Raw genomic sequence first — 10,556 nt, forward strand, 5'->3', positions numbered from 1 at the left:
TCTTCTGCCATGGTTAAGTAGGCATCGCTGGTGTAGACCTCTTGTATTACTTAATGTCGATCCCACTTTGATGTGAACTTGCTTTTTGTTTTGTGAGTTGTGATGATGGGTCTTGGTAATGCCAAGATAAGATCTTCGGTTTGGAAAGACCTTGGGCAGACCTTTTTGTTGAACGCCTTGGATAGCCGTGCTTGGTAGTATTCTAGGTGTTGTTGAGCTTCGAGCCTCATTTCGTCGAGTGTTTCCAACTCTTGAAGTCGTAGCTTTGCATTTTCCTCTTCAATCAAGCCTTCTTGTATAGCCATCCTTAGTGAAGGGTTTGACTTTCGAGTGGCAGAACAACTTCCACACCATATAAGAGAGAATAAGGCATAGCTTAGGTAGGAGTCCTATGTGTTGTCCTAAATGCCCAAAGTGCTTCGCTTATTCTTTCGTGCCAGTCTCTCTTTGTTTGGCCGATTACCTTTTTTAGGAGGTTGCACATCATTTTGTTGAATGATTCTGCAAGATCATTGGCCAGAGCATGATACATGGAAGACTTGTGCTGATTGAATTTGTATTTCTCGCAGAGCTCGTCCATGAGTCGGTTGGATAATTGTGTTCCGTTGTCGGTGATGATGTAGCGAGGCACACCATATCAATTGATGATATGCTCTTTGATGAAATGAACGACAGTTTCCTTTTTGACTTCCCTTAGGGGTACAACTTCAGCCCACTTGGATAAGTAGTCTGTTACAGTTAGGATGTAGGCTTTTCCGGCAGACGACTTTGGTGTGATTGGTCCTACGACATCCAATCCCCACACATTAAATGGCTATGAAGCAATCGTAGGGTGTAATGGCTCAGGTGGTTAATGTATGAAGTTGGCATGGAATTGGCAGGCTTGGCACCTTTTGGCGTCTTTTAGGCAATCTTTCACCATGCTTAGCCATTAGTAGCCCATCCTTTTGAGCTGGAAGTGCAACTTTGGTCCAGACTGGTGCGGTCCGCATACACTTGAGTATGCATCTTCCATGGCTTGATTAACTTGTTCCTCACCTAGGCATCTTAGAAGTACTCCTTCAAAAAAGCGTCAGTAGAGTGTTCCTTTGTAGTAGAGGAAGCGAAATGCTCATTGACATATTTCAGAGCGGTGTCTATGATCATCCAGAAGCTTTCCATGCTCCAAGTAGTCGATCAGCGTTTGTCTCTACTCTTCAGTGTCGAATGGAAGTACTGAGATGACGTTTGTATCATCTAGTAGCATTTTAGTGACGGACGGGATCACCTATCTTTGGCAAACTGGCACGTCTGCAGCTTCATCTTCTCATAGCGCCATACTTGAGGCTAAGTTAGCGAGAGCGTCTGCCATTTGATTTTCTTTTCTTGGCACATGTTCTAGCATCACGGCCTCGAACTTTCGGAGCAGTTGAGTTGCTAGTTGGAAGTATAGGATGAGATCATCTTTCCTTACTTCATATTCAGTGAAAAGTTGATTGATTATGAGCTTGGAGTCGCCATACATTTCTAGCGTTGTGATTTCCATGTCGACCACCATTTGGAGTTCGATAATTAGCCCTTGGTATTCAACTACGTTGTTCGAGCATAGCTCACTTAGCCGGAATGAATATGGTAGTATTTGTCTTTGAAGTGACATGAATACTACTCTTGCCCCCGCTCCGTTTGCTCGTGCTGATCTGTCGAAAAACATTGTCCATGTCGAGAAGATGTTGACGTAGAACACCTCGTCAGGCAAGTCATCTGAGATTTTCTAATCGACTAGGATTGGGTGATCGGCAAGGAAGTCTACTAGCGCTTATCCCTTGATAGCTTTAGCTGGAACGTAGATGATCTCGTATTGATTGACAAGGAACACCCATTTTGCTAGTCGCCCTATCAAAACTGGCTTGGACATGATGTATTTGACTGGGCCAACTTTGACAACCAAGTGGATGGTGTAAGCATGCATATAGTGTCTGAGCTTTCAGAAAAGTGTGTTCATTACATGAACACAGATTTATTATTAGAATCTAAATTCCAGTGCACATAATAGACTAAAGGTGCCCCATAAATGAGCAAAAGTGTTTTGGAATGCAAACTCTCATGTTTAGAATAAACTCAATTAACATAACCAGGACCTGATACATGAGCTACACTACAGTGCCTCTCTGCCAGCCCAGGACCACAACAAGAGATGTCAATCATAATATATCTGTACATCATGTATCATGCATGAACTGTAACATGAGGTACCAAGATCCAAAACCAAAATGGGTACCAAGAGATGCCTCATCTCAAATTTAATTTTTCTTCCTATTGGCAAACAAGCCCAATAGTGAGTAAAGACGAGGTTTTCCTGTTACTCTCAGTTTGATTGACTCTGTATGGAGTTGAGTTTCTCCTAACTCAAGTTTACACAGAAATTGAAAATTAACACGGATTATCATGCTTATTATCAATCTTCCTGTCCGCTGAAGAAGAAATTCTAAAAGCCTCACTGGTCTATCTATTCTTTTAAAGGTAAAATAACCTTAGTATAAGTAATAAACAACGTTTACAGTTGAAGAGCTTAAAACTCCCATTGGAAAATAGAAAGAGCTATAAAACTCCAGGCTTAGAACTTGGACAAAATTGTCTCAAACACTAGATCACACAGCAACCCGCAAAATAATTGGCACAATATGTGGAAGCATTACTGAGCACCTGTACCATACATACCTCAGCAAGGATAAACATGAACATATAGATATAACCAAAAGAGAAGAGGGGGCGGCAAGAGGGGAGAGCGAGAGTAGAAGGGAAAGCAAAACTCATCTTTATTGATTGAAAAGGTTCCATATCCTTTTTCATGCCAAATCTAAACTAAACATACTTGAACTTCACACGAGCTTGTGCATAGTACTGCAGCCGAATCTTGAACTTTACATGAGCTTGTGCATAGTGCTGCCAAATCAAAGCATGTCCCCAGGCAACAGGGACAACATCAATCTGACAGAAGCCCCACACATTCATAACATAATCATTCCAAAGAAAAAATACACAGTTAAACAAAGCAACAGACTTAACTACCAAAGTCCATCTACCCTGCACTTTTTGCATGTATATACAGCCATGCTGTACCGTTCATCCACAATCAGCCTATGATGGAGACAGGGAGATGACTCCTTATCGGCAATATCATCTAGGGAAGCAGCTATTCTGGATCCCAGAAGGCTTTGGAGCAGCTCAGCACGTTCTAGCCAAATGTCTGCCTGCGACAACACTTCAGATAACCTACCCGTGGACTGACTACCAGCATCAGAGGATGTACGATCAATGTCCCTACTTCTTTCAAAATTACTTGAGAAATCACTACCACCCACAAGCATGCCATGATAACTAATACTGCAATCTGCATCACAAACAAAAATGCCGATAAAGATGATTGCATAACAAAAACATAACCCTGCCTTTACAAGGCATAGATGAATGCTCTTCCTTTGTTCGTAATGGAATTTAAACCATGTTGTAAATGCTTTCTGGAGGTATACCTGTACAAGCGTCTCTGTGGCATGATACGCTTGACCAATTACTTCCATAACGCATTCTCAGGCAATTGTTGGGACCTCAGCACATTTTTCATCTGATTAACACACAAATCCCATGCACTTTTTGCAGAGACAGAAAACCTTAACTATCAGCCAACAGTAGCAGCATGCCTAAACAAGATCATTGCAAGCGGAACAAACTACTCAACAACAACAACAACAAAGCCTTTTCCCACTAAGTGGGGTCGGCTATTAAATAAAACTACTAATTTAACTAATTATAAAAGACAAAATGTTACAAACCCATGCCAAAAAAAACTTCATACAGGTAAAGTATACAATTCAACGTAGTTAAAGTGCTCGTGGATATGCCATATGTTCTACCTTTTTTACTTTTCATATCAGTACAAAGGGCCAGAATTAACATATGCCATGGATGCTCCCATATGTTCTACCTTTTTACCATTCACATCAGTCCAAAGAGGCCAGAATTATAACCTCTGCTCATCTGCACTTAGAATGTGGCTGTACCTCTGCAAAGCTTGTCTCATAAGTATGACCGAAGCATCCAAAAAATCACATCAACAACAAAAAGATACGGTTCACCAAGTAAAATTAATGCAACATATAAAACCTTTATCAAGCTTAAAGTAATCAAGACATCAATTTAGCATTAATAGAATATACACAATTTATCAAATATGAAAGCAGTACCTCCTTCCTAATGGAATCACTTTGAGGTAGGCGGCAGCTACACATTGTGAGAACATCCAAATCAGCATCCAGTTTCCTTCTATGCATATACCTGAAACAAAATTTGTAAGACTACAATAAACTCTATGGAAATAAGAATATAATGATTCTAATATAATAATTAGTGCATTTGTAACACCATTAACCACACCTCAGTTAATGAGACTGTAAACATAGGAGAAGGATTTGGATGATTCACAGCATGTGATTCCATGGAAAGACTAACAATAATGAGGCTCAGAGAGACTGACAGGAGAATTTACTCCCAACTTACAGGAACAAGACATTTTCAAGGACCAAAAATAGACTCAAACCTTCCTGCAATATCTGAAATTAACAAATGACCATGTATATAAGTGCTTTTTTTATGAGAAACTAGAACCACATTTATAGGCTGAATTATCAAATAAGAACATTTTCATTACTGGAACAAAATGCTGCTTGCAAATGTAACAAATCTGATCAAAGATGATGGGAGCCATAAACAGATATACTAGTACAATTCATTTGAGCTAACATTCACCAGGTAACTTATATACCCATGACATTACATATTTGAGAGCAAGTCTAACAGCCACTTGTTTACCCTTCAACCGCAGACAATACTGCCAACTATTGCTCCAGATGCTACTCCCTCCATAACCGTTAGATTGTACAGGGACTGACTGATTTTCTTCCCCACTTTCAATGATTAGCTGAAGTAATTGGAAGCTCTATTACGTAGAAAGTGATAAGATAGTGCAAGAGCATCCATGAGGTTTCCTTCGTCTATCGATCTGTTAAATCACAGCAATCAGTGACTGGAAACGGTAATGTCGCCTTTCTTTGCCAGCAGCATGATGACAACATTATCCCAAAACCAATCAAAAGATAAACAGACTTGCCACCCATAACAACCCCTCCCTCCAATGCAATAGGGGAAATTTCTGTTTAATATGCTCCCCAAAACCAGATAATTTATGCGTAAAAACTTCAAAGATAGTAAAGATGCTATTCCAGCATACATAAACAAATATTTCTCATAATTTCCTTATATTTGGAAAGTCTTCTTTCGGTTCTTTGCTTTTTTAGTAAAGAACCACTCGGACCTGAATGTTTCAGGGGTCATTTGGATTTCCAAAAAGTGAATATTTCGAATGTGGGCCATCAGAATCATTATACGATCTCGCAACTTCAGCCTGCCATAGAATAATAAATCAACAGGAAATAAGTGAGACTAACACCAATGAAGCTGTTTTATTGAATCAAATGGATTGTTGATTTCATTTTCCACTAAATAGAAGCATATTTATAATCAGATGCCGACTAAATTACCATGGATTTAACACCTGGTGGCCTTTTTGAGGATTAACATTGGATAACTTAGGCGGGACCAATTCCACAATACATGGGAACATAACAGGAAAGGGAATTAGCGAGAATAACATCCTTAACTCGTACTCTAGATGAATGTAAGCGTAAAAAAAATGCCAACATACACAGTTTATAAATTCAGTTCGTTGTCATCCAAAATCTGTAAATTGAGATACTAGGTCAATGTACCAAACTTAAAATGCTAGTTTGAGCATAGAAGGAAGGTGAAACTTACTTCTCGTAAATAGTTGGCACATTCAACATATATCGTATGCTGTCTAAGTTGCTGAGAGGTCCATCTTCAAAGTCCGAAATATGAGCGGAATTCTATTGGCAGATTCGTGAGAACGCCTGGATCGCTCTGAACGAGGAAATATAGTAGGCATGTGCAATACATTGAGATATGCATCAGCAGAAACAGAATCATCCAAGATTGTTGGTGCACTTTTAGCCAAATGTTCATACCTGCACTATAATTTGCATTTCCAGTTTATACACAATGACAGCTTCAGAAAAGTGTGTTCATTACATGAGCACAGATTTATTATTAGAATCTAAATTCCAGTGCACATAATAGACTAAAGGTGCCCCATACATGAGCAGAAGTGTTTTGGAATGCAAGACTCTCATGTTTAGAATCATGTTTAGAATAAACTCAATTAACATAACCAGGACCTGATACATGAGCAACACTACAGTGCCTCTCTGCCATCCCAGGACCACAACAAGAGATGTCAATCATAATATATCTATACATCATGTATCATGCATGCACTGTATAGAACATGAGGTTTCATCACAGTATAGCCATTATGGAAATGGACAGTCTCAATCAACACCGATCCAAAACCAAAATGGGTACCAAGAGATGCCTCATCTCAAATTTAACAAACACCTAATTTTTCTTCCTATTGGCAAACAAGCCCAATGGTGAGTAAAGATGAGATTTTCCTGTTACTCTCAGTTTGATTGACTCTGTATGGAGTTGAGTTTCTCCTAACTCAAGTTTACACAGAAATTGAAAATTAACACGGATTATCATGCTTATTATCAATCTTCCTGTCCGCTGAAGAAGAAATTCTAAAAGCCTCACTGGTCTATCTGTTCTTTTAAAGGTAAAATAACCTAGTATAAGTAATAAACAACATTTTCAGTTGAAGAGCTTAAAACTCCCATTGGAAAATAGAAAGAGCTATAAAACTCCAGGCTTAGAACTTGGACAAAATTGTCTCAAACACTAGATCACACAGCACCCGCAAAATATTTGGCACAATATGTGGAAGCATTACTAAGCACCTGTACCATACATACCTCAGCAAGGATAAACATGAACATATAGATATAACAAAAAGAGAAGGGGGGGGCAAGAGGGGAGAGCAAGAGTAGAAGGGAAAGCAAAACTCATCCTTATTGATTAAAAAGGTTCCATATCCTTTTTCATGCCAAATCTAAACTAAACATACTTGAACTTCACACGAGCTTGTGCATAGTGCTGCAGCCGAATCTTGAACTTTACATGAGCTTGTGCATAGTGCTGCCAAATCAAAGCATGTCCCCAGGCAACAGGGACAACATCAATCTGACAGAAGCCCCACACATTCATAACATAATCATTCCAAAGAAAAAATATACAGTTAAACAAAGCAACAGACTTAACTACCAAAGTCCATCTACCCTGCACTTTTTGCATGTATATACAGCCATGCTGTACCGTTCATCCACAATCAGCCTATGACGGAGATGGGGAGATGACTCCTTATCGGCAATATCATCTAGGGAAGCAGCTGTTCCGGATCCTAGAAGGCTTTGGAGCAGCTCAGCACGTTCTAGCCAAATGTCTGCCTGCGACAACACGTCAGATAACCTACCCGTGGGCCACTACCAGGATCAGAGGATGTACAATCAATGTCCCTACTTCTGTTCATCTGTTCTTCCAGTTTCTGTGTCTGTGCAAACAACCTCTCGAGAAGAATCCTCGCAGGTTCAGAAGCTCCATTGTCACTAATGCTCAACTTCCGATTATTTAAGACTGATCTAACGACCCTCAAGGAAGAGCCTTTCCGTTTTGCAGTAGGTCTAAAAGCTACTTTGTTCTACTTTGTGTTGAATCTAAGGGGGCACAACTTCATAAATGCCGCACCGGTATAAGTAAATGCTTGCTCGATTAGAAACCAATCCGGCCACAAGCAAGCATTATTTACAGTCAAAATTCCTAAATGATTGTGTTATTAATATCAGTTGGACGAAAAATTATATACAACACTGAAATGGGCAAAACTGAAATCACACAGCATGGCAATAAGCAACAACTCGCTAAACGACATAAGACCCAAGCTGCAAAAGCACATCAATCTCTAAATAATTCAACTTTATCCACATTAACTTCAATCCCTGCAATTTTACAATTTTTCATAAAACCCTGAGATTTCAAACTAACTATTTCACCCAAATGCCCTAACCGCAGCCTCTGAAACAAAATACACACTAGATTATCACATTAATTGAAATTAATTAGCAGCATAAGACTAGTCAGTTTACACAATAGTTTTCCAAATTTCATTTTTTCTTCCATTTTCTCAGAAACCAAACACAAGACGCAGCAATTATTCAAACCTAGAGAGAGGACCTTGCAGCAGGGTTGAGATGAGGGGGTCGGGAAATTGGAGCGAGCGGTGGCGGCGACTGAGAAGGCCCCGTGGGGTTCAACTGCGGAGCACATCAGGGCTCTGCCATCACCGTTGGATTCATTTCTGATCTCATCAGAACTCGATAATTTAAAATTTCAGACAAAAAAAATAAAAAATCAATCGGAGAATCTAAAGAAGGAAGAAGATGGCGCCGATAAGGTAAGATGAGCCGAAAAAAATCAATGGACATGCATAATTAAAATATACCAGTTTTTGACCAAAAAAACTAATATACCAATTCATTAATTTCTATAAAGCACCAAAAGCCACATCTTGATTTCTCTCCCAATCCCCACCAAAATCACAACACAGATAAGAAAATGTAATTAGTGGCTCACTGATAATTCATAAACAATACAATCGCAGTCAGGAGCATCAATTATCTTTGCCGAATCGCTTTCCGATAAAATCCATCTCTTTTAGCCTTTCAATCAAAAATTTTACCACACCTCTTGGGTTGTCAAAATTCAAAGACTCAAGTTCAGCTGTTTCCTCATCGTTCATCACTATTAGTAGCTCCCGACGCCATTCTGTGTCTCTTGCCCACGGCAATTCACTATACATCTTAAAGGCTTTTGTAGAATCCTTTTCTTTGAGGGGTTGAATGCACTTTGTTGGTATCTTATATGATTTCAACTGTGATGGTCGTAAACCCAACCATTGTATATCATGTATTGCCAATCTTTCACTCTCATAAGACCTATTTCTTGACCCCCAACGGTAGATAGACAGCATCTCAAATCCCCTGATATTACAATCGAAAACACCGAAAATGGGAAGCTTCAACTCTCTTTGAATAATCCTTAAAAACAATCTTGTATTGACCGACGGCTGTCCTTCTCCAGTAATAACAATACAGTCAACATTGTTGCAAAATTTTTCCTTCTTCAAAATATTGAAAACGGAATCCTTCTCCACTAACAATATAAACTTGGCATTTTGAGTCCTTGTATTTTCTATCTGTTCTACATCATCTGGAATTTGAATTCCACGGTCACAACGGACTTCATTGTCATCAGCTTCATCAAACCGTAAATCACCAATGACTTGACCAGTCTTTGCAGCGGTAATATGGAGACTTTCGCGGCTGCATTCTAACATGCAAGACACATCTTCAATTAAGTTATCTGAAACTCTTTGTTTACCGAATAACAATGGAGCTTGATAAAATAAGCCGCGCTTCGTAAGAAAAGAATCAGTTATCAAGAGATTAACCACTATGCGTAGAACCTCAAAAGTCCTCCCCAGAAAACTTGATTGTTGAGACGAAACTTCGAACATGCGCTCTTGTTTACAGAGACGCAACACGATTCGATCAATTTCAGGAATGTATACATGGTATTTAGGATGGCGGCTTGGCAGGACAAATTTGCACTCCTCAAACTTCTTATTGTTATAGGACAGACAAATTGCACCTAGTTTATCTTGGATTTGTCGTATTAAACGATGAGAGGGAATATGGGTTACCTCAAGATAGTCGGTGTAGGTTTCTGGAAAAACCTCTTTTAGAGTTGGAAACGAAGTGGTACCGAGGTTGAAGTCATCAAAATTTCTTCTTATACAATTCATATATTCAGGATTATATGTTAGCCTAAACTCCTCGCAAACATTTGGTTTATAAGAATTCAATATACGATCAGCCAAGGTAGATGGAGACCCCAGAACCACTCTCGTCTCATTGCTATTCGTCTCCGAGCTAGACGGAGACTCTGAAATCACATAAGCCTCCAAAATCGGTGTACGACGCTCTGAATCCGGTTCCGTTCCAAACAAATTTCTGGCAATAGGAGTCAGTCGACTCAGTGGAGGACGCTCCCAACTTGGCGGAGGAGTTTGTCGACTCAATGCACGAGGAATTCCAAAGATACGACGCTCTGAATCTGGTTCCGTTCCAAACAAATTTCTGGCAATAGGAGTCTGTCGACTCAGTGGAGGACGCTGCCAACTTGGTGGAGGAGTCTGTCGACTCAATGCACGAGGAATTCCAATGATATCTTGTTGACTCGATGCACGAGGAAATCCAAACAATGTAAAAGGCCGCCGAATCGGTCCATAAGCAGTTTCCCACAAATTTTCGCCTATAGCCTCTATAGCCTCTGGAGTTTCTAGAATCGCTGCAGGACGGTCCGGCTCAGGTTTTCTAGAGTCCTTCCTAGCTAGTTTGGACACCATTGCAGGTTTGGGGAGAGCTTGGCCGGTCCTGAGTTCCGGGGTTGAAATCTACACTAAATCCTCACACTCATATTATATTACTTTG

General features: G+C 39.8%; 1 protein-coding gene across 2 annotated transcripts in view; it reads right to left on the reverse strand.

The window, feature by feature from the left end:
- Positions 1-2,771: 2,771 nt before the first annotated feature.
- Positions 2,772-10,556, reverse strand: part of LOC103441764 (meiotic recombination protein SPO11-2-like) — a 28,256-nt gene continuing 20,471 nt past the window's right edge. Inside the window, exons 2-5 of one of the 2 annotated variants that reach the window (XM_070826528.1) lie at positions 7,270-10,519; positions 5,848-7,146; positions 3,510-5,437; positions 2,772-3,370 (exon numbers count right to left, since the gene is read on the reverse strand). In XM_070826528.1, the coding sequence (XP_070682629.1) occupies positions 8,675-10,471 (1,797 nt within the window). In that variant the 5' untranslated portion in view covers positions 10,472-10,519 and the 3' untranslated portion in view covers positions 2,772-3,370; positions 3,510-5,437; positions 5,848-7,146; positions 7,270-8,674. Of the gene's footprint in view, positions 3,371-3,509; positions 5,438-5,847; positions 10,520-10,556 lie in introns of both variants that reach the window. The other variant, XM_070826527.1, reaches the window with a different exon arrangement.

The sequence above is a fragment of the Malus domestica genome, chromosome 08 (assembly GCF_042453785.1).
Source record: "Malus domestica chromosome 08, GDT2T_hap1".
Taxonomy (NCBI): Eukaryota; Viridiplantae; Streptophyta; class Magnoliopsida; order Rosales; family Rosaceae; genus Malus; species Malus domestica.